At 45.1% G+C, this 25,577-nt stretch overlaps 1 protein-coding gene across 1 annotated transcript in view; it reads left to right on the plus strand.

The window, feature by feature from the left end:
• The window catches only part of TUB (TUB bipartite transcription factor), a 103,794-nt gene that overhangs the window by 26,662 nt on the left and 51,555 nt on the right, over nt 1-25,577 (plus strand). The window contains exon 2 of the mRNA XM_024195833.1: nt 22,151-22,202. Within this exon, the coding sequence (XP_024051601.1) occupies nt 22,151-22,202 (52 nt within the window). The remainder of the gene's footprint in view (nt 1-22,150; nt 22,203-25,577) is intronic.

A 25,577-nucleotide genomic window follows, 5' to 3' on the forward strand; every position in this document is an offset into this window, starting at 1 on the left:
GCAGCATGTATGGGGCTGTGACCCGGAGCAATAGTTTGCCTCCTTTGTTTTTTGATAGGCTTGCCTGAGCTCCTTAATTTTCACTACAACACTGCTGTGTTGTAGCCTCTGTCCATCATGCCCCTGGAGATATTGGCATTTCATCTTTTGGAACAGACTTCTGCCTGCACGGATTCTTCTCCCCATACAGTGATCAGATCTAGTACCTCCCGTTCAGTCCATGCTGGAGCTCTTTTGCAATTCTGGGACTGCATGGTCACTTGTGCTGATGAGCTCTGCATGGTCACCTGTGCTGATCAGCTCACCACGCTGGCCAAACAGGAAATGAAATTCAAAAGTTCGCAGGGCTTTTCCTGTCTACCTGGCTAGTGCATCTGAGTTGAGAGTGATGTCCAGAGCGGTCACAATGGAGCACTCTGGGATAGCTCCCGGAGGTCAATACCGTCAATTGTGTCCACACTACCCCAAATTCGACCCAGCGAGGTCAATTTAGCGGTAAACCCCTTGCCGGGGAGGAGTACAGACATCAATTTTAAGAGCCCTTTAAGTTGACAAAACAGGCTTGGTCGTGTGGACGGCTGCAGGGTTAAATCGACCTAACGCTGCTAAATTCAACCTTAACTCGTAGTGTAGACCAGGGCTCAGGCTTCATTTCTATTACCTGTAATTTACTGTTTTGTGCTTTCTCAGTCACCTGTCTGTAATTGCATAGAATGAATCTGTGCAAATATTAGTTTAATAGATCTTTCTAGGTAAATGGGTCTCTTAAAGCACTCAGGCATACTGTAGGAGACAATTCTGTCACCTATTAGATTATCACCTGATTTTTTTGCCTCACTAATTGAAAGTCAGCAATCCAAATACTTCATAAAGACTTTAAAACAAAACCCAGCCCCCCCACCTCCTCCTGAAGCCTACTTTCTTTGAGATTCTAACTTGGAACCCAGTCCTGCTGAGTGCCTTCTTTTCTCATTAACTTCATTTTTGGTATTTGAACACACTTGGCATCTTTTGCAGGATTGGGCTCTTATTGTCAGAATATTAAACCACATTTGATTTATACGTAGCACATACATTCTCTATCTACAGTTCTTACTTTATATTCTAATATAGAGATTGCACAGGATTGTTTTGCCTTTCTGATCGACTGGTAATGCTACTTGACTGTATATCCCATAATACTCTACTCCTGGAGTTTAGTCTAATTGACTTCTATCTCTCGCTAAAAATTTGTTCTGAGTGTAATTTTTACAAAAAAAATCTCATTTCTACATTTGCAATCACTTTCATGTGCCCCTTCAGCCCTACCCGTGGAGATGTATCTTGATGAATAATATGAATTAAATTTAAACAAAATTATGAGTTGTACAGGTTACTGTGGGTATTGCATGCATCCTTGGAGACTTCATTGGAGTTTAGTTTAACAATCAGGTACTTGGAATTGAGAAAATAATTGCAAACATATTCTTGTTGCGATATACTTACCTTTTCTTTAGTTAAATCCATTGGCTTTGTGATATGCAGGGAAGGGTAGCTGAGTCAAGATGTTAACATTTCAGCTGTGTGATTTCTAGAAGAAGGTGTTGCTAAAGGCCAGTATTATCGCTTGTACAGATGTGACTACCAAGTGTGTGGTGGTGGAGAAAGGAAAATACCATCACCAAACTCTTCCCTTCCCCCCCCCCACCCAAAAACCCCCTACTAAGTATTGACTGATTTAAAGTATAAAATTACAAAAGTAATCCTAATCCACAAATACGGGAATGTTGGCTTTAAACAAATTATGACTCTGATATTTATAGAATGGACAATGAATATTCAGATAAACCACTCTGGGACCAACACTTCAAACAGTACGTTAATGAGACCTTCTAGGAATGGCAGTGATTTTTAAGTTATTCTGCCCACCACGATTTTTTTTAAAAAAAGAGTACTTGGTTCTGTAATTATCAGTACAACCGCAAATCCAGTCTCTGGTACTAGCCATGTGCCCTGCAGGAATTACTTTCATTGTTACTTAAAACATGAATACGTTGTTCGCTCTTCTTCATTTACTTGTATTTACCCGCTGAATCAGTGCTGTTAATTCTAACACAAATATTATATATGCAAAATAGATATCAGTATATTTCTGCCCCTCTCTTTTGTCCTCCTCCTGCTTCATCTCTTTGGGTCTTTTTAGAGGTTCATCGAACAGCTGCACTAGAAATTAAATAATGCTGCACTCCTTCACAGAAGTGCTTTTACTTGTGGTATGAACTACAGAGTGAAAAAGACAATGCAATCCTAGTTAGTCTACTCTGCATTTGGTTCTGTGGGTTAAAAAACATTCACATACAGGAGTGGAGCCCTTCATTTCATTACAGTTTCTGGCACCAGTAGTCTACTGAATGGTTAAGGTGAGTTTCAGAGACTGGATTTCTGCTTTCTCTTTGGTACTTGTAGGCCTCAGGAGAGAAACTGCCCATCCTACTATAAAAGATGGTTACTGGAGATCCTTCCTTAGATCAAGTACTTTTGGGTTAGAGGGTCCTGGTGAATAGCCCAGCATGAATTGACCTCACATACATTAAAAGAAATTTATCCAATTAAAAGGATTCTCTAATTACAGAATTTATGCAATATAGTCATGAGGGCTGCTAATGTTCTGCCAAGTGACTTCTCGGGAGCTACAGCATACGGGCTGCATGGGAGCACAGTAGGTACATATGTGGGGACTTCTAGAGGCAGTTTATTAGCTTGACTGGCTTGGGAACTTATTTAATTAAACTTCCTTTAAGGAGCTAATTCTGTGGCATTCCCTCTGGAGCACACGTACAGGGTGGGAGTTCCGTGAGCCTATTGTCGGATTTCTGCAGCGGAAGTAAAAGCAGGTCAGTGGTACTGCTGGAAAGCTTTCTTCTAAGTGGTTTTCAAACTGCGGGTCGCGACCCAGTACTGGGTCGCAGAATGGAAGGCACTGGGTCGTGGCGGCTCTGATCAGCACCGCCGACCGGGCCGTTAAAAGTCCCGTTGGCGGTGCTTCCCGGCTAAGGCAGGCTAGTCCCTGCCTGTTCTGACACCGCGCTGCGCCCCAGAAGTGGCCAGCAGCAGGTCCAGCTCCTAGGTGGGGGGGACCACAGGGCTCCGCGTGCTGCCTCCGCCCCGAGCACTGGCTCCGCACTCCCATTGGCTGGTTCCCGGCCAATGGGAGCTGGGGGGAGGGGTGGTGCCTGGGGGCGAGAGCTGCGTGGAGCCTCCGTCTAGGACCTGGACCTGCTGCTGGCTGCTTCCGGGGCACGGTGTGGTCTCTGGTGCCAGGACAGGCAGGAAGCCTGCCTTAGCACTCCCGCTGCACCGCCTACCGAGAGCCGCCCGAGGTAATCCCGAACCCCAATCCCCTGTCCCAGCCCTGAGCCTCCCCGCAAACCTGGAGCCCCTTCCTTCACCCCAAACCCCTCATCCCCAGCCCCACCCTAGAGCCTGCACCCCCAGTCTAGAGCCCTGACCCCATCCAGCACCCCAACCCCCTGCCCCAGCCCTGAGCTCACCCCAAGCCCAGAGCCCCCTCCTGCACCCCAAACCTCTAATCCCTGGCCCCACCCCACAGCCCTCACCCCTGCACCCCAACCCTCTGCCCCAGCTCTGAGCCCCACGCACACCCCAAACCCCTCATTCCTAGCTCTGTTGGGTCATGGGCATCAACAATTTTCTTCAACTGGATTGCCAGAAAAATAGTTTGAAAACCATTGCTTTACAGTAGTTTGTCTAGATTTTATCACTGTCTATTTAGTGAAGTGATTGTCAGCAAACTGTTAAAATGTAATTGGGCAAATGTCATGGAAACAAGTATCCAGCAAGCCAAATGCTACCATTTTTATAGGTTTGTATTTATTTATTTAATTTATGAAAAGAAACATAAATCACTGATATGTCAGATAAGACTCTGAAAGTTTTAAATAGTTGTTTAAATTCCCACCAACTCATGTCCTTAAAGTCAGCCTTGATCTAAAAGATTAAAAGACCTTCTACTTCTATTATGCATATTTGTGTATGCTTTTTTCCAAAATAAAAATAAAGTCCAAATTAAAAGATTTGAGAACTCTTAGTGCTGGCTCTTTTTCTCTCCAGTTTGATCCTGAATGTTATTCCAATTGGTATTTGTATTACTAAATCCTTTTTTATTTTACTTTGAAAAAAGGTGAAAATGTGCATCACTTAATTTATTTTTGCTTCTGCTCCCATCTGGAAAATGGTGGTAATATTTACTTTTTCACACCCTGGTCTGTTGAGAGCTGATTGGGGCAGAGACTGCCTCTTATGATGTGCATGTACTGAGCCTAGAACAATGGGGCTCTGATTTTGTTGGCACATCTAGGTGCTACTGCAATGCAAATAATTAATCGTAATAATGGAAAAAGGAAAATCCAAGGTTGACACTTCGAATCAGTGTGTGAAGGACCAAATGTTTAGTGCATTTGCTTGTCTGAACTGGAGCATTTGTCACTGCAATTTGTATGTCTCTTGACAGCTGGGCTGCACAGACAAGTTATATGTCTAGTTCACGGGTAGGCAACCTATGGCACGCGTGCCGAAGGCGGCACGTGAGCTGATTTTCAGTGGCACTCACACTGCCCGGGTCCTGGCCACCGGTCCGGGGGGGCTCTGCATTTTAATTTAATTTTAAATGAAGCTTCTTAAACATTTTAAAAACCTTATTTACTTTACATAAAACAATAGTTTAGTTATATATTATAGACTTACAGAAAGAGACCTTCTAAAAATGTTACAATGTATTACTGGCATGCGAAACCTTAAATTAGAGTGAATAAATGAAGACTCGGCACACCACTTCTGAAAGGTTGACGACTTCTGGTCTAGTGCCTGTAAACCTGTTTCATTGAAAATATTCCCTTTAGTGAGTGGTGCAGAAGCAAAGTCAGCATGGAGAAAAAAAGCACCAACACATTTTCAATACTTGCTTCCTTTTTCAAAGATATCTTCACTTTAAAAATAATTAGTGAATATGTTCATTTTGCACTTTCTAGTAGAATAAATTTTTCAGTTTTTTTTTTTTTTTTTTTTTTTTGGCAGGGACTTACTGAAATGTGAACAATTTGCACTTTTTAAAAGACATTTTGTGAGCAGAAGTTGAGAATTAACTACTGTGAAATGCATTACTTGAATCAAGACATTCCAATTTTACATTACATTGAAATCCAGCTGTGTAAAATTAAATAAATGTAATGAGAAGTTTATTTACTGAACCTCCTACCTGTATACTCCCAAATTGGGGGACTTTTTTGTAGTCTATATTAAAGCTTCCATTGTATATTAGCTAAATAGGGAGGGAGGAACGGATAGCTCAGTGGTTTGAGCATTGGCCTCCTAAACCCAGGATTGTGAGTTCAATCCTTGAGGGGGCCACTTAGGGATCTGGGGCAAAAATCAGTACTTGGTCCTGCTAGTGAAGGCAGGGGACTAGACTCAATGACCTTTCAGGGTCCCTTCTAGTTCTATGAGATAGGTATATCTCCATTTATTATTATTAAAATCTGGCTCTCATTGGCTTCTCACATATCTTGTTTGGGGCATTTTTCAGATGTTGAAATATTGCCTATAAACAAGACTCTAAAATAAGAGGTACAGAGAAGGGCTACTAGGATGATCCGAGGAATGGAAAACCTGTCTTATGAAAGGAGACTCAAAGAGCTTGGCTTGTTTAGGCTAACCAAAAGAAGACTGAGGGGAGATATGATTGCTCTCTATAAATATATCAGAGGAATAAATACTGTTGTGTATTTGGTTGTCATGGGAATAGACTCTTGTGTTGCTATGGCAACTGAGTTAGATTATTAGGGGATAGCCCAGCCTGTTTGGGCTGGCTTTTGGTTAGTTCTGTGTGTAGCAATAAATGGCTGCTCCAAGGTTTACAGCTCTCTGTGTCCCAGTGATTTCTTCCTAAAACTGTTGCTCCCAAGGATATAACAACGTGGCAACGAGGATGGGATATCTATGCTGCCCCAGCAACAGACGGAAGTAGAAGTTAAGGTACAAAAACAAAGAAACAAACCTTGTTTGCTGCTGGAAGGGGGGAGAACTGGCTTGTTTGCTCTGACTGTGCAAACTGAAACTAAAATCATGGCTACACTTACAGGGCCACTGGAACCTTTTGAGGAGACTATAGTGCAATGGCATTTATATACTGAGTGTTTTGAGCTTTTTGTTATTGCAAATGACATTACAGAAGAGAAGAAGGTGCCAATATTCTTAAGTGTTGTAGGGGCTAAGACCTACTCCCTGCTACGCAGCTTACTACACCCTGTTAAGCCAGACACTAAATCTTACAGTGACATTGTGGAAATCCTGGGGTCCCATTTTTTTCCCAAAACCACTGCTAACTTCTGAAAGATATAGGTTCCACAAAAGAGACCAGAAAGAAGATGAAACAGTTGTACAATTTGAGGCAACTTTGAGAAAGCTTGCAGAACCCTGTGAATTTAAGGAGATGTTAAATGATGCCCTACGTGACAGGTTAGCGTGTGGCCTGCACAGTGAAGCTATACGGAAGCGCCTATTGACAGAGGCTCAGCTTACCTTACAGAAGGTCATTGATATTGCTGTCTCCATGGAACTGGCTACAAAGGAGGCGCAATCCATCGGTGCATCCCTTAGGGTGCATAAGGTGTCACAGGAACCTACCCACAAAACTGTGGGGAGTCAGGAATGTTACCGCTGTGGTAAGCTGGGTCACCCTGCATCAGAATGCTGGTGTAAGGACCTAGTGTGTCAACACTGTGGCAAAAAGGGACACACTGAGTGTGCCTGTAAACAAAAGAAAAAGAGGCCTGTGGTCTGGCAGACCAAAAAGGGAAATCTGCATACCCTAGAGCAAACCCAGGATGACCAAGGAGATACCTCCTCACAAGAAGAAGAGCCACTCCACGTTTTGTCTTTGGCAGTGGGCTCACATGAATACTGGGTAAACCCGTTGTTGGATGGCAAACCTATACGCATGGAACTGGACACCGGTGCAGCCGTTTCGCTGGTCTCAGAGACTATGTATAAAGAAAAGCTACAGCATCTTCTGCTTAAAGCAACAAAAACAGTGCTGAAGACATATACGGGAGAAGCTGTGCCCATGTTGGGCACTACTGATGTTAAGGTGGAGCTCAATGGACAGGCTGCTAAATTGCCACTGTTAGTGGTGAGAGGTAATTACCCAGCGCTAATGGGTAGGTCTTGGCTTAGGAAGATCCAGCTGAATTGGGCAGAAGTGCACCGAGTGACCAAAGAAGAAACCGGTCTGACCACTATACTAAGGAAATATGCTGCTGTTTTTGGAGAGGATCTGGGAAGTATGAAGGAAATCACTGTGACATTGAACATTAAACCTGACAGTCAACCAAAATATCTGAAAGCCAGAACTGTGCCATATGCCATCAGGCCGAAAGTTGAAGCGGACCTGGAGCACCTGGTCACAAATGGAGTCCTAATACCAGTTACCCATAGCCCAGGGGCAACTCCTATTGTTCCAATAGTGAAGAAAGATGGCTCCCTCCGGATTTGCGGTGATTTTAAAGTCACTGTCAACCCAGTGTTATGTGCAGAGCAATTCCCACTTCCCCGCATCAATGACCTCTTCGCAGGCCTGGCTGGGGGACAAAAGTTTAGTAAGATTGATCTGAGTCAAGCGTATTTACAGATGCACGTTGATGAAAAGTCCCAAGAGCTATTGACTATTGTGACGCATAAGGGGCTTTATCGATACTGTCGCCTACCCTTCGGAATAACATCTGCTCCTGCCCTGTTCCAGAGGGCTATGGACCAGATCTTGTGTGGCTTGCCAGGAGTCCAGTGCTATCTGGATGACATCCTGGTCACTGGAAGGAATGAGGAGGATCACCTAAGGAATTTAGGGGCCACCCTACAAAGACTGGAAGAGTATGGACTGCGAGTCCGCAAAGACAAGTGTGAATTCTTCCAGCTCTCTGTTGAATATTTGGGACACATCATTGATGCTACAAGTCTTCGTAAGGCCCCTGCCAAAGTTAAGGCAATTGTGGAGGCTCCCCCTCCTTGGAATGTTAGCCAGCTTCGCTCATTTCTAGGACTATTGAACTATTATGGAAAGTTTATCTCACAGTTCGCCACACTGCTAAAACCACTTCACGAACTCCTTGGGCAGAACAAGGCCTGGAAGTGGACTGAAGCCTGTGATATTGCACTTAACAAAGCTAAGGATGCATTGCTAAATTCTGAAGTTCTGACGTACTTTGATCCATCCTTACCCCTACAGTTGGCCTGCAATGCATCCCCTTATGGAGTGGGAGCAGTCGTGTCACACATTATGCCTTTGGGAGAAGAGAGACCTATTGCTTTTACTTCACGCACTCTAAGCAAAGCAGAAACTAACTATGCCCAAATCGAACATGAGGCGTTGGGAATCGTTTTCGGAATTCAGAAGTTTCATCAATACCTGTTGGGACGGAAGTTTACTCTTCTCACAGACCATCGACCCCTGACTTCAATTTTTGGACCCCACACAGATTCCTCCATTAGCCGCTAGTCGTATGCAACGGTGGGCATTGTTGCTTTCCGCACACACATATGAAATCAAATATCGGAAATCCACTCTGCACGGCAATGCGGATGGTCTCTCAAGGCTGCCTTTGCCAGTCAACCGTCGAGATATTGCCCAGAAGGAAATCTTTTACTTTGAACAGGTAGAGAATATACCCATCACTGCTATTCAGGTAAAGAAGGCAACTCAAGTTGACCCAATATTGTCCTAGGTTATGGACCTGGTGATGCATGGAACATCTCAACGAACCTCTCGGGTCTCACCCGACCTTGTTACCTACATGTCCAGGAGGACAGAGTTATCAATCCAATCTGGTTGTTTGTTGTGGGGGAGACATGTCATTATCCCACCACCACTGAGATCACAGATGTTAGAACAGCTCCATTCCAGTCACTGTGGAATAGTGCGCATGAAGGAAATTGCACAAAGCTATTTTTGGTGGCCTAGGTTGGACAGTGCTATTGAAGAGAAGGCGTGTGAGGAATGCACCCCAGTGGGCACCCCTACATCCATGGGACTGGCCTGAAAACCCGTGGCAACGTATTCACGTTGACTTCGCTGGCCCCCTTGAAGGAAGCATGTTCTTGGTGGTGGTAGATGCCCATTCTAAATGGCCAGAAGTCTCTATTATGCAGTCCACTACTGCAGAGAGTACTATCCAAAAACTACGAGGACTCTTTAGTCATTTCGGTCTGCCAGAACAACTTGTGAGTGACAAAGGACCGCAGTTCGTCTCTCAGGAGTTTCAAAGGTTTATGAAGGCGAATTATTAGGGGATAGCCCAGCCTGTTTGGGCTGGCTTTTGGTTAGTTCTGTCTGTAGCAATAAATGGCTGCTCCAAGGTTCACAGCTCTCTGTGTCCCAGTGATTTCTTCCTAAAACTGTTGCCCCCAAGGATATAACAAATACCAGGGAGGGAAAGGAATTATTTAAGCTCATTACCAATGAGGACACAAGAAGAAATGGATATAAACTGGATATAAACTGGCCATCAGGAAGTTTAGACTTGAAATTAGACAAAGGTTTCTAACCATCAGAGGGAGTGAAGTTCTGGAACAGTCTTCCAAGGGGAGCAGTGGGGGCAAAAGACATATATGGCTTCAAGATTAAGCTTGATAAGTTTATGGAGGGGATGGTATGATGGGATAGCCTAATTTTGGCAATTAATTGATCTTTGACTATTAGCAGTAAATATGCCCAATGGCCTGTGATGGGATGTTAGATGGGGTGGGATCTGAGTTACTACAGAGAATTCTTTCCTGGGTGTCTGGCTGGTGAGTCTTGCCCACATGCTCAGGGTTTAGCTGATCACCATATTTGGGGTCGGGAAGGAATTTTCCTCCAGGGCAGATTGGGAGAGGCCCTGGGGGTTTTTCACCTTCCTCTGCAGATTGGGGCACGGGTCACTTGCTGGTGGATTCTCTGCACCTTGAAGTCTTTAAACCACGATTTGAGGACTTCAGTAGCTCAGACATAGGTTAGGGGTTTGATACAGGAGTGGGTGGGTGAGATTCTGTGGCCTGTGTTGTGCAGGAGGTCAGACTAGATGATCATAATGGTCCCTTCTGACCTTAAAGTATATGATTCTATGATAATAAAATTATCACTGATTTTTTGTTTGTTTACCTTTGTTATGATACGGAACTTAAAAAATGTGATGAATTTTATCTGTGTTGCACTGAGGCATTTCTATGGGTATGTCTACACTACGAAATTAGGTCGAATTTATAGAAGCTGGTTTTATAGAAATCAGTTGTATACAGCCGATTGTGTGTGTCCCCACATAAAATGCTCTAAGTGCTCTAGTCGGCGGACCGCGTCCACAGTACCGAGGCTAGCGTCGACTTCCGGAGCATTGCACTATGGGTAGCTATCCCACAGTTCCCGCAGTCTCTGCCACCCATTGGAATTCTGGGTTGAGATTCCAATGCCCGAATGATGCAAAACAGTGTCGCGGGGGGTTCTGGGTACATGTCGTCAGGCCCCTCCCCCTCCGTCAGAGCAACGGCAGACAATAGATTCGCGCCTTTTTACCTGGGTTACCTGTGCAGACAACATCCCACGGCAAGCATGGAGCCCGCTCAGCTCAGCTCACCGTCACCATATGTCATCTGGGTGCCGGCAGACGTGGGACTGCATTGCTACACAGCAGCAGCAGCTAACTGCCTTTTGGCGGTAGACGGTGCAGCAAGACTGGTAGCCTTCATCGGCGATCTGGGTGCTGGCAGCCGTGGGGCTGGCAGCCGTAGGGCTGCATTGCACCAGCCCCTTGCCTTTTGCCTTTTGGCAGTAGATGGTGTATTACGACTGGTAACCGTCCTATTACAAGTTGGATCATCGCACATTAGCAGAGTCTTCCCTGAGCAGCAGATCATGCAATAGGCATCGTACTGCAGTGGCTGTCAATCATGGGCACCTGGGCAGACATGCTCAGTCCTATTGAACTGTCTTGACAATGATGGCTATCAGTCGTAGTATGCTATTTTCTGCCAAGCGCCCAGTATTTTCTGCTAAGCACCCAGAAGAGGCCGAGGGTGATCTGGGTGCTGGCAGACGTGGGGCTGGCAGACGTGGGGCTACATTGCTACACAGCAGCAGCCCCTTGCCTTTTGGCAGTAGATAGTATATTACGACTGGTATCCATCGTTGTCATACTGCAGTGGCTATCAGTCTTAAGTACACTAACTGCCAAGCGCCCAGTATTTTCTGCCAAGCACCCAGAAGATGCCGAGGGCTGTCAGTCATGCTGCATGTCATCATCTTAAGATGTAAAAAATAGATTTGTTCTGTATTCATTAGCTTCCCCCTCCTGCCGTGAAATCAACGGCCTGCTAAACCCAGGGTTTTGAGTTCAATCTTTGGGGGGGGCCATTCTGTGTGACAGTTGTTTGTGTTTCTCCCTGATGCACAGCCACCTTTGTTGATTTTAATTCCCTGTACCTGTACGCCATGTCGTCACTCGCCCCTCCCTCCCTCCTTCCCCTGGTCCGTCAGATACTAGTTTCGCGCCTTTTTTCAGACCAGGCGCCATAGCTAGCACTGGGATCATGGAGCCCGCTCACATCACCGCGGCAATTATGAGCACTATGAACACCACATGCATTGTCCTGGAGTATATGCAGAGCCAGGACATGCCAAAGCAAAACCAGGACCAGCCGAGGAGGCGATTGCAGCGCGGCGACGAGAGTGATGAGGAAATTGACATGGACATAGACCTCTCACAAGGCACAAGCCCCAGCAATGTGGAAATCATTGTGTTCCTGGGGCACGTTCATGCCGTGGAACGCCGATTCTGGGCCCGGGAAACAGACTGGTGGGACCGCATCGTGTTGCAGGTGTGGGACGATTCCCAGTGGCTGCGAAACTTTCGCATGCGTAAGGGCACTTTCATGGAACTTTGTGACTTGCTTTCCCCTGCTCTGAAGCGCCAGAATACCAGGATGAGAGCAGCCCTCACAGTTGAGAAGCGAGTGGCGATAGCCCTGTGGAAGCGTGCAACGCCAGACAGCTACCGGTCAGTCGGGAATCAATTTGGAGTGGGCAAATCTACTGTGGGGGCTGCTGTGATCCAAGTTGCCAGGGCAATGAAAGACCTGGTGATATCAAGGGTAGTGACTCTGGGAAACATGCAGGCCATAGTGGATGGCTTTGCTGCAATGGGATTCCCAAACTGTAGTGGGGCGATAGATGGAACCCATATCCTTATCTTGTCACCGGAGCACCAAGCCACCGAGTACATAAACCGCAAGGGGTACTTTTCAATGCTGCTGCAAGCCCTGGTGGATCACAAGGGACGTTTCACCAACATCAACGTGGGATGGCCGGGAAAGGTACATGATGCTCGTGTCTTCAGGCACTCTGGTCTGGTTCGAAAGCTGGAGGAAGGGACTTTCTTCCCGGACCAGAAAATAACCGTTGGGGATGTTGAAATGCCTATCGTGATCCTTGGGGACCCAGCCTACCCCTTAATGCCATGGCTCATGAAGCCGTACACAGGCAGCCTGGACAGGAGTCAGGACCTGTTCAACTACAGGCTGAGCAAGTGCCGAATGGTGGTGGAATGTGCATTTGGACGTTTAAAAGCGCGCTGGCGCAGCTTACTGACTCGCTCAGACCTTAGCGAAAAGAATATCCCCATTGTTATTGCTGCTTGCTGTGCGCTCCACAATATCTGTGAGAGTAAGGGGGAGACATTTATGGCGGGGTGGGAGGTTGAGGCAAATCGCCTGGCCGCTGATTACGCGCAGCCAGACATCAGGGCGGTTAGAGGAGCACAGCAGGGCGCGGTGCGCATCAGAGAAGCTTTGAAAATGAGTTTTTTGACTGGCCAGGCTACGGTGTGAAACTTCTGTTTGTTTCTCCTTGATGAACCCTCCGCCCCCCCCATCCGGTTCACTCTACTTCCCTGTAAACCAACCACCCCACCCTCCCCTCCCCTCCCCTCCCCCCTTCGAGCACCACTTGCAGAGGCAATAAAGTCATTGTTACTTCACATTCATGCATTCTTTATTAATTCATCACACAACTAGGGGGATAATTGCCAGGATAGCCCGGGATGGGTGGGGGAGGAGGGAAGGAAAAGGACACACTGCAGTTTAAAACTTTAACTCTTATTGAAGGCCAGCCTTCTGATGCTAGGGCAATCATCTGGGGTGGAGTGACTGGGTGGCCGGAGGCCCCCCCACCGTGTTCTTGGGCGTCTGGGTGAGGAGGCTATGGAACTTGGGGAGGAGGGCTGTTGGTTACACAGGGGCTGTAGCGGCGGTCTCTGCTCCTGCTGCCTTTCCTGCAGCTCAACCATACGCTGGAGCATATCAGTTTGATGCTCCAGCAGCCGGAGCATCGACTCTTGCCTTCTGTCTGCAAGCTGACGCCACCTATCATCTTCAGCCCGCAACTTGTTCTGTTCATCCCGCGATTCAGCACGCCACCTCTCCTCTCGTTCATATTGTGCTTTTCTGTAATCAGTCATTGACTGCCTCCACGCATTCTGCTGTGCTCTGTCAGCGTGGGAGGACATCTGGAGCTCTGTGAACATGTCATCCCGCGTCCTCCTTTTTCTCTTTCTAATCTTCACTAGCCTCTGTGAAGGAGAAACATTTGCAGCTGGTGGAGGAGAAGGGAGAGGTGGTTAAAAAAGACACAATCTAGAGAACAATGGGTACACTCTTTCACGTTAAATTTTGCTGTTCACATTACACAGCACGTGTGCTTTCGTTACAAGGTCGCATTTTTCCTCTTATATTGAGGGCCTGCCGGTTTGGTGTGAGAGATCACTCACGCAGTGCCAGGCCACAGATTTCATCTTGCAGGCAACCATGGTAAGACACAGTCTTTTGGCTTTTTTAACCTTCTTAACATGTGGGAATGGTTTCAAACAGTAGCGCTCTCATTTCCCATACCAAGCACCCGTTGGGTTGGCCATTTGAAATGGGTTTGCAATGTAAAAGGAGGGGCTGCGGTTTCAGGGTTAACATGCAGCACAAACCCAACTAACTCCCCTCCCCCCCCACACCCAATTCTCTGGGATGATCACTTCACCCCTCCCCCCCACCGCGTGGCTAACAGCGGGGAATATTTCTGTTCAGCAGAGCAGGAACGGGCACCTCTGAATATTCCCTTAATAAAATCGCCCCATTTCAACCAGGTGACCGTGAATGATATCACTCTCCTGAGGATAACAAAGAGCGATAAGGAATGGATGTTGTCTGCATGCCAGCAAACACCGGGACCATACGCTGCCATGCTTTTGTTATGCAATGATTCCAGACTACGTGCTACTGGCCTGGCGTGGTAAAGTGTCCTACCATGGCGGACGGGATAAGGCAGCCCTCCCCAGAAACCTTTTGCAAAGGCTTTGGGAGTACATCCAGGAGAGTTTTCTGGAGATGTCCCTGGAGGATTTCCGCTCCATCCCCATACACGTTAACAGACTTTTCCAGTAGCTGTACTGGCCGCGATTGCCAGGGCAAATTAATCATTAATCATTAAACACGCTTTTAAACCATGTGTAATATTTACAAAGGTACACTCACCAGAGGTCCCCTGTGTGCCCTCAGGGTCTGGGAGCACGCCTTGGGTGAGTTCAGGGGTTACTGGTTCCAGGTCCAGGGTGATAAACATATCCTGGCTGTTGGGGAAACCGGTTTCTCCGCTTCCTTGCTGCTGTGAGCTATCTACATTATCTCCATCCTCATTTTCCTCGTACCCCGAACCCGCTTCCCTGTGTGTTTCTCCAGTGAGGGAGTCATAGCACACGGTTGGGGTAGTGGTGGCTGCACCCCCTAGAATGGCATGCAGCTCCGCGTAGAAGCGGCATGTTTGCGGCTCTGTCCCGGACCTTCCATTTGCTTCTCTGGCTTTGTGGTAGGCTTGCCGTAGCTCCTTAATTTTCACGCGGCACTGCTGTGCGTCCCTCTTATGGCCTCTGTCCTTCATGGCCTTGGAGACCTTTTCTAATATTTTGCCATTTCGTTTACTGCTACGGAGTTCAGCTAGCACTGATTCATCTCCCCATATGGCGAGCAGATCCCGTACCTCCCGTTCTGTCCATGCTGGAGCTCTTTTGCGATCCTGGGACTCCATCACGGTTACCTGTGCTGATGAGCTCTGCGTGGTCATCTGTGCTCTCCACGCTGCGCAAACAGGAAATGAAATTCAAACGTTCACGGGGCTTTTCCTGTCTACCTGGCCAGTGCATCTGACTTGAGAGTGCTGTCCAGAGCGGTCACAATGAAGCACTGTGGGATAGCTCCCGGAGGGCAATAACGTCGAATTCCGTCCACACTACCACAATTCCGACCCCCTAAGGCCGATTTTATCGCTAATCTCCTCGTCGGAGGTGGAGTAAAGAAACTGGTGTAAAGGGCCCTTTAAGTCGAAAGAAAGGGCTTCGTCGTGTGAACGTGTCCAGGCTTAATTCGATTTAATGCTGCTAAAGTCGACCTAAACTCGTAGTGTAGACCAGGCCTATCATGCATGTTTCGTGCATTGCTGAAGAAGTGATATCAGACATAGTAGTCTGGCCAAAAGATTGTAGTGAAACATATTAAATCAACCACGGTGAATGAGGAGGAAAATATTAAAATGAAATGACTCATTTAAAATAGGAGGTCATCCATTTTAAATTTAGGGCTTGATACAGTGCCCAATTTAAGTCAATGAATAGACTCTCTTTGGGTTCAGTGGGCTTTGGATCAGGTCTTTAGTGCAAATCTCTAAAGCATAGACTTATCGGCATGATCTTGACTCCTATACAAGGCATATACCTACTTATCTGAAAGGGGAGTGTACCTGAGCTAGGAGTACAGGACAGATCCTGTATGGAAAATTATCTAATAGTTGACCTACATAAGTTTTAAATCTTTAACTTTATTTAAATTAGGACTGTATTGCAGCAAAACTGCAATAAATCTTTCAGTACTTTACACAACATATCATTGCCTTTTCTGATAGATTGTGTTTAGGATTTGGCAAAAATAGCTACCAATATATGGTTTTAATCAACACTAAGAGTTGTCTGTCATATCCTCATTCTAATTTGCCTTAAAATTCTCAGCTGTTTAATATATGTAATTATTGTAATAATTTGTACCTAATTAAGGCTTACTAAATCTGACTATCTTTGTGTTGATGAGGATTTTCTGACTTGTCAAAGGTACAGCCAGATTTAATCTAGTAACCTCACTCTATACGCAACTACTTTCTGAAAGCAGCCCCACCACAATACTCCAATCAGTTTTGCCATTGTATTGTGCTTTTAGTCACAGACCCTCTTCATCATTGTGACCACTGATCAGTGAAACTGTGTCCACTTGTTCATTCACAACTATGTTTAGTGACAGTCTTAGGCCTGGTCTACACTACAGAGTTAGGTCAACGTAAGGCAGTTTACGTTGACCTAACTTAGGTTGACTTAATTTTGTAGTGTAGATTTGCCCTAAGTCACTGGGTCCTCTGCACGCAAAGCTGGGAGGGAGAATATGAAACGGTTGTATTTCCCCCGTCTGCAGAGGGAACTGGGAAACGTAGAGGATGCTGCTACTGGACTATGCTTCTCCCACAGGTTAGGAAGGAAGAAAGTACCACTGCTGATTCTGAACTTCCTTGTCTCCCATAAAATGGTGTTGAAAAGAATCCTCTGTAGTTTGATACTAAGGGCTGGGTACATCTGTATGCCAGGGATGCTAAGTGTTGTGGCAGGATCTTCTGCTAACTCTTTATACTGGGTTTTCATCTACATCTGTCACTTCAGTGCTGGTAACAGGCCACATCCCAGGATTTTCATGCAGGCATTTTAGGGCAGCACAGGGAGGTGCCACCTGAGTTATCCAGGCACCAGAAACCTATTTTTAAGATGTCAAATGTCCTTTCAATGACATATCTGGTGGGTCATTGAGCCTCATTATAATTTCTCCTGTGGGGCGTTTGGGAATGTGAAATAGCAGTCATTAGCCATTTGCTCCAGGGGTAAATGCTGTCCCTTAGAAAATAATAATGGGACACTATATTTCCTGCTGAGGGTGACCTACTAATATAACAGTAAAACACTGAAGGCTAAATTCTACCCTCATTTTCATCATTGACTTCACTGGGAGATACGCAGACATTAAGCGAGGGCAGAATGCACCCACAGACACTGTTGTTGGTATTCTGTACTTATTCAAGAATAAAACCCCTGTGTCTAGACTAGGAAGGATTTGAAGGTGTGATATAGAATGTGTTGGCTAACACGTTCTAACGCATCTGAACAGTCTAGTGCAGATAAGGTGCCCTGCCTTTCATACGTGCTAAACTGGTTGAGATAAAATATAGGCATTAATTTGACCATCTTAGCACATTTTAACATATTCACTGCCATGTTTGAAAAGTCTAGTACCACCTTGTTAATTAGAACTTGTTGGCTAATGCATTCTAACATCACATTTTTAAATCCTAGCCCAGGCAAAGCCTAAGTGATGTCCTGTAGCATAGAGGATTGTCTGAAAATGAGCTGTAGGAATTCTTTGGACAGTAATAATATTTTTCTAATGCCTGCATATTTGACTCTCCAAAACTCTTTATAAACGTTAAGCCTCACATTGCCCCTTTGAAGGAGGGTGGGAAGGATGTATTCCAGTCCACATTTCACAGAGCGTGAACTAAGGGGCCAAGAGGAGGCTGGCATGTTCAGGGCCGTAGTAACAAAGAACGTGGCCCCCTCCGAACATATGTCTGGGCGGGGCCCCTTACAATGCAGAAACTGGAATGCGGTATTTATTTTGCCACTTTTAGGGGCCCCCTTCCTTGCGGGGCCCCCTCCGGTCGGAGGGTACGGAGGGCACTCGCTACGCCTCTGGGCATGTTCACATTCCAACAGGACTTGGTTTCACAGAAGATGACTAGTGTTCAATTTAAATGAGACAGTTTGAAGCTTAAACAACCCGAGGGACAAGGTTTGCAGTTTACACTTATTTATACAAGGAATGTGGAAAACAGCCCAGAAATTTAGAAAATAGCCATCAGGCCACAGAGAAGGGTCTATGGAAGAAGCAAAAGAGCTTCGTAAATTGTTGGCAAGCAGCTCTCAGTCCCAGCTGTGGCTGCATATACTTGGAGATTCTAAAAATAATCTCATTCAACAGGAAGAGGGTATGAAGCAGTGTCTTAAAAAGCACAATAGTCACAACACCTGGCTGGAGATTCATTACTTTGGGCCCCATTCAGCATGTAAGGCAGTCGCTTTGAATCCATTGCATGCTAAATCAGTGAAAATTACATCCATTTTCTGACCAGTTCCTACATACTGTGTAATTTAAACCACCATTTTTAACACTGTAGGTTTTGGCCCAGACTTCTGTAGGAGTTGCTCTTGTTTACACAAAGTCTGGAGTTATCCTGTTTAGCCCAATGAATCATAGCTAAAGTTGAAAATGGAATTGAAGAGGCCAGCCATCTACTCCTCTGTTCTGACCACTGGGCCCTGCTTGGATATTATGATGAAGTGTGCTATAGAAAATCTGAAGTTAGATCCTGAGTGTTTAGCCACCATATCCATGGTACAATACTTAGCATCACAGACAAACCAGGATATTACTGGAATATAATGGTTTGCAATAATAATTAATCTGTTTATATGGGAATGTATATGATGAAGTCTATAGCTCATTTGCTGTAGCATCTGAGAGAGGCAGAATGGTCTAACGTATAATGCAGGAGATGACATGAAAACAGAGTTCTATTTCCAAATCTGCAAATGATGTGACTGTGCAAGTCACTTACCCTCTCTGGGCCTCTCCAGGTGCATTTTTGCCTGTGCAGTTCTAAAACTCTGGACTGTTATCTAAGTTTTTAAGCACTCAGTTTAAATCTCAAGAGGGGATTTTTAGTTGATGCACTAGGATTGATTGATACTCACATTTCACTAAAATCATTTGTCCAAAAATATATTTTGGGGACGTGTTATGTGTATTATCGGAAAAATAAATACTCAGGAGAATGCAGACAATCTCATGAGGATACTATTTATGTACCTTTCATAATGTGCTTTGAGTTTCTCAAAAGAAAGATGCTAAGTACAAATTATTATTTGTTGTAGGTACTTTGTTGAAAATCTCTAGCAAACTTTGCTGTTGGTGCACTGTGTCTTTTGGAAAATAAATACATTGCTTGGTTCTTTTGAGAAAAGCATCAAGACCATAAGCTCCCTGGAACAGGGATATGGGTGAGATTTTCACCCCTGCTATGGCCACTGTACACGCCTGTGCAATGTACAGGGGCTGTAAAAGCCCTGTGGCCAGCCAGGGGAGAATTTTACCCAACAAATGAGTTGTATGGGACAGCTGTAGGCTCTCAAGTGCAAGCCCTGGAAGGGGTTGAGCGTGCATGGTAGGGGCATATGAGAAGACTAGGAGGGTGTTGTGCTATAGTACTTTGTGTTGATGGGATTCTGGGCAGTTACCATGATTTGGGAGGTCATGTGGCTTGATGGCACCTTTCCCCTTTCATTTCCAGGACTGCAAGTTTTGTACTGTGCTTTTTAGAGGCACTGCACAGAATCTCACTCAAAGTTATCTTCTGTATCTTGTCCCACACTGGTTGTGCTGTCAGTGTTTAATAAATAAGAATAGGAAACTGATATAAATAGTTGGCATAGCTAAGTAAATAATACGTCTAGGGTGTTTGGTGATTAGGAAGGGTCCTCTTGCCAGGGATCCTAAGGCTATTTTAGAATTTGACAACCACAGATGACACATAACTATGACGTGTTTGACATGCCCACCTCTTTTAGCCTCTCTCACACGGGCAGTGTAATTTATCAGACTGGTATGTCTGAAACACTTGTTCAGTCTCACAGATTCACAAAATGAATTATCTGTATGGTGCCATGTTTTCTCAGAGTTAGACACATTTCCTTATGGGTCTAGTACAATTTTCACTAAAGTAACAAAAACAAATTTATCTTTTCTTGCACTCACAACATTCACTGTCCCTTGGGATGTTGTCTTTTGTGGAATGAGGCAGTAAAAGCACAAGCGCCGGCTGCCTCCGGGCCCCAGGGGTGCTCAAGTCCCCTGCTCCACCCCAGGCATGCCCCTGCCCAACTCCGCCTCTTCTTCCAAGCCCCCCCCACCTCATCCCATCCCCGCTCAACCCCTACCCCACCTCTTCCCAGCCAGTTCCGCCCCCTCCCTCCAGCACCTCCTGCATGCTACGGAACAGCTGATCGCGGCGGGTGGGAGGCACTGTGAGGGAAGGGGAGGAGTTGATCAGCGGGGCCGCTGGCAGATGGGAGGCGCTGCGGGGAAGAGAGGGAAGCTTGGCTGCTAGTGGGTGCTAAGCACCCACTAATTTTTTTCCATGGGTGCTCTAGCCCTGGTATACCCTTGGGGTCAGTGCCTATGAGCAAAAGTTTCAAACAGGATTCTTTTAACAGCAGTCGTGACTGAATCTTCCCAGATATATCCCAGATATGTCCCCAGCTGACGCCCACTCAAAATTTGCAAGTGTTGTAAAGTTCACTTAGATGCCTAGGGCCAGATCAGTGCCCCTGTCTCGCCTTTAGACTTTTCATTTGAGGAAATCTTACTGGTAGCACAGCTGGTTGCAGAGATGAGGAGAGACTTTTCAGAGGCCATTTTTTATGCCTCTAATGTGGGGTACGAGCTTTGAAATTCTAACCATTTATCTCTTCATTGCCTGGAATGCTGCATGGGTTGCTGGTAGGTGGTATACTAAATATAACACAGCTAGCATTATCTCCCCAAAAGACCCACAAACTTTTATATCTGTAATTCTTCTAAGACACAATTCCATTTCTTAATATGAAACTTGCTTCACTGTGCATCTTGTAACATCAGCCTTTTATAAGGTATATGTAACGATGCCTGCTGCAGATCTTCTAAAAGGCCGATGTTACGCTACATGCTTCATCGCACATCTTTATTTCTTTGTTCTCTGGAGGGTGAGAGCCCAAAGGTTGTTCCTATATTCAAGTCTCCCACTTAACTCTCTATACCATGCTGCCTGCATCCTAGTTAAGAAATGTAGAGTACGCTGAACTAATATTATGTCACTTTCCAATTATTTTAAAATGCACATAAGGGCAGAAACCAGTTTTGACTCTCTTTGTGCTGTACTTGTAATTGTCAAGGGTGCCTACAGTATGGGATGCACATTTTTGTGTTATAAGTGGAAATCAAATTAATATAGTCAATTTTAAAGCATGTTATATTTGTATTTTTTGGTAGTCTATATTCATCTATTTAATTAAATCTATGAATTTATTTATCTACTTTAAATTTTTAGTCATAATATTGTTACAGCATGTAGAACTTGTCGTCATCCCCCCCCAAAATAAGGTGGATTTAACAGTTTTATCAAATGTAATGCAAAGAAAGTTTCTCCTTTATTTCCATCCAACGTCTAATTAATGAAAATGATTGAATCTGGCATGAGCTAATCCCCCAACCAGCAACAATGAACAATCACCTAGAAGCAGAGAGAAAATGATGATAATTGGTAGTACACAATACTGTTTGGATTGCAGATCTCTGACTTTTTGAGTGCAGACAGTAAATCAGAATCCCTTTGTAAGTATAATTCTTCAGATTTTCAGGAAAGAAACAGTTCTGGTTCTCAACCTGAAGAAGCTTATACCATTCATTTTCTCAAGCCAATTTAAAATACTGATGATTTGCTAAACTGCTCCTCAAACTCGTTACCATTGTATGTGCTTTATATAGAAATTTACACTCTCATCCCACTGCTGTACATTTCAGTATCTTTATTATAAGGTAATCGAGAACAAAGCGTTTGTACTGCAGGCATAAGACTCTTGTGAAATACTGTGGATTTGTGTTCCTTTATGATCTGGCTGAATCTAAACTTTGTAGCATGTAGACATTATACACAGAACTTTATTTATATTTCATGGGTTGCTTTTAATTCTCTTGAGACAGCTTGTGCAGGTTTAGTTAGGCAAAACTTCCGTGGAATGCCATGGGAGTTTTGCATGAATAAGTCCTGCAAGATATGGCTCCAGTAATTGCAACTTGGTGTTCTGTTGACTGACAAATACTTTCTAATGAATTCTCTTTGTCTTTGCAGTGTTTTAGATGATGAAGGTAGCAATCTGCGTCAACAGAAGCTTGACAGACAGGTGAGATCTTGGAGTCTGCTTTCGGCCTATTTCCTTTTGACAAGTTAGGGCTTGCTTAATTGGATTACTGTGGAATATGGAGACCTCCTTTCATTGGCACACACAGCTGATCGAGGTATCCTACCAGAAAATTACATCTTGAAATATTAGTTCCCTGGCCTTTGGAGTGTGCTATACATGCTTAAGTGATGGAAAGGAAAGGATTGTGAAGATTACTATTAGTGTTGACTTTTTCTTATTATTGTGATTTGAGTGGTTTTCATTTTTGTTGACTTAGAGTTGCATTATGATGACTTAGAATGCATTATTCCTTTCGCAGACCATGAAAAAACAAAAAAGAAAAGCACAAGGATACTAGCAAGAGTGTCAACAGCTGAGAATTAACACACAGTTTTCAGAATTTTTCCTCCTTATTCCCAGCCAGATAGGATTTAATACTCTAAGGGTATGTCTATACTATCCACCGGATCAGCGGGGGTCAATTTATCGCGTCTAGTCTAGATGCAATAAATCGACCCCCGAGCTCTCTCCCGTCGACTCCTGTACAGTAACTCCTCACTTAACGTTGTAGTTATGTTCCTGAAAAATGCGACTTTAAGCGAAACGATGTTAAGCGAATCCAATTTCCCCATAAGAATTAATGTAAATAGGGGGCGTTAGATTCCAGGGAAATTTTATTTTTGCCAGACAAAAGACTATATATGTATACATGCTCGCTCTCTCTCTCTCTCTCTCTCTGTGTGTGTGTATATATATATATATATATATATATATATATATAGTTTTAAACAATTCAATATTGTACACAACAATGATGATTGTGAAGCTTGGTTGAAGTGGTGAAATCAGAGGATGGGATATTTCCCAGGGAATGCCTTACTGCTAAATGATGAACTAGCAATTGGCTGAGCCCTCAAGGGTTAACTCATTGTTGTTAATGTAGCCTCACACTCTACAAGGCATCAGGAATGGAGGGAGGGGAGACAGCATGGCAGACAGAGACACACACCGTGTGTGTGTGTGTGTGTGTGTGTGTGAGTGTGAGAGAGACGCGCATTTTCCCTTTAAGTATGCTGACCGCACTCTTAAATACACTGCCTTGTTAGGTTAATCAACAAACTGAGATGCAGCTGCTGCCAGGAAGCTCCCTCCGTCCTGAGCACTGTCGTGTGTCCCCCCTGCTCTATGGAGATTGGGGTAAGCGGGGTACAGGAGCAGTGGGGAGGGAGACACCCTGACATTAGCCCCCTTCTTCTCCCCCCCCCACCCGCACAGCAAGCAGGAGTCTTGGGGACCAGCTCCAAGGCAGAGGGCAGGAGCAGCACATGGCAGTTGGGGGAGGGACAGCTGAACTGCCAGCAATTGGTACTGCTGGATGGCTACTGCACAGGGAACTTAGGGGAACAGGGAGCTGATAGGGGGGCTGCCGTTCCACCCTGGTTACAAGCCCCCACCAGCTAGCTACAACGGGCTGCTCTTCCTGCAAGCCGCGGACAAAGCAGGCGGCTGCCAAACGACGTTATAAAGGAGCATTGCACAACTTTAAACAAGCATGTTCCCTAATTGATCAACAAAGAAACAACGTTAACCAGGCCGACTTTAAGTGAGGAGTTACTGTACTCCACCGCCGTGAGAGGTGCAGGCAGTTGACGGGGGAGCAGCAGCAGTCGACTCACTGCAGTGAAGACACCGCGGTGAGTAGGTCTAAGTATGTCGACTTCAGCTACATTATTCACGTAGCTGAAGTTGCGTAAGTTAGATCGATTCACCCCCCCCCCCCGTGTAGACCAGGCCTAAGTCATTAAGTCATGTGCTGTGTTGTTTATCTTTCTACCACATTCTTAAATGGCCTACATAAACACTCATTCTGAAGACCTTGAGTGAAATCTTGTCCCCACTGTGGCTGGCCTGTGCCAAGTAACTCAGGCTCCCAGGGCTCAGGCTCAGGAGCGGTTTAATTGTGGTGTAGACATTCAGGCTCGGGCTGCAACCCAAGCTCTTGGACTCTTCCACCTTGCAGGGTCGTAGATCCCAGGTTCCAGCCCGAGCCCGAACGTCTACACCACAATTAAACAGCCCCTGAGCCTGAGCCCTGGGAGCCTGAGGCTCAGGCCAGCTGTGGGGTTTTAATTGCAGTGTAGACATAACCACTAAGGTCAAAGGGAATTTTACCATTGACTTTGGTGGAGTTAGGGTTTCACCCCTTGTCTTTAATTTCCGTTTGGCCCCCTTTCGAAGAACCTCTGGCTCTCTTTCAACATGCTTTTATGTATCAAACTTGATCTTCTGTTACCTTTGCTTCCACTGTAATGTCCACTCCACACCCAAAAGGTTAGGGTTAGGGTCTTTCAGTCTGTGCCCCATTTTCAATATCAAATACTTTATATCTATGCCATCTTGCCTCTGATTGCAATGTTGTTATAGCCATGCTGTTCCCAGGATATTAGAGAGACAAGATGGATGAGGTGATATCTTTTATTGGACCAGCTTCTGTTGGCAAAAGAGACAAGCTTCCGAGCTACACAGAGCTCTTCTTCAGGCTTGGGAAAGGTACTCAGAGTGTCACAGCTAAATATAAGGTGGATCAGATTGTTTAGCATAAGTAGTTAACACACATTCTAAGGGACAATTGAAGGTGAAGTGGCCTGTTAACACCTCTGGGAACTTAAATTCATATCTTTGCTAGGCACTAAAAATCCTGGTCTTAATAAAGACACTGGATTTATAGTTTATTACAACAATCAGTAACCCACTAGTCCCCCTCTTTTTCCTACAACTCCAGAGGTATTAATAGTTCCTTAGAATATGTGATTTTCACAAATATTCAGGGAAGGTTCACTTGGAATCCCTATCCCCCCAAAATATCCCCTCAAGCTTCTTCACCCCCTTTCCTGGGGAGACTTGAGAATAAAATACCAACCAGTTGCCTTAGCAATGTGAGCACAGACCAATCCCTTGTCTAAGGACTTTGGAATCAAAGGATTCTTTAAAAAAAGGTAAATTTTATTTAAAAAAAGAAACACATTTGAAAACTCAGGCTTTAGGGATTAAACACCAAAAATAACTTTATTGGGGTTCAGCTTAATGGTAACAAGCAAAACAAAAGCACATGGGGTTAGCACAGAGGAATCCACAAACCAAAACAACCAAAAAGGTTCCTAATTGCATCTGTCTTAACTTTTCCTGGGCAACTTACATATCTGGGGTTCCAAATGAGGAGTTTCTAGGTATGATGCTGATGATTTCCCATACCTGGCTTAAAGCTTACAGCTTGTTGCTGCCTTCCCCGCTCTCCAGCCCGAGAGACAAAGAACCTCCCCCCCCCACACACACACACACAGCAGTTTTTCCAATTTGAAAGGGTACAGCCTCCCT

The sequence above is a fragment of the Terrapene carolina genome, unplaced genomic scaffold, assembly GCF_002925995.2.
Source record: "Terrapene carolina triunguis isolate 2854851 unplaced genomic scaffold, T_m_triunguis-2.0 Scaffold96, whole genome shotgun sequence".
NCBI lineage: Eukaryota > Metazoa > Chordata > Testudines > Emydidae > Terrapene > Terrapene triunguis.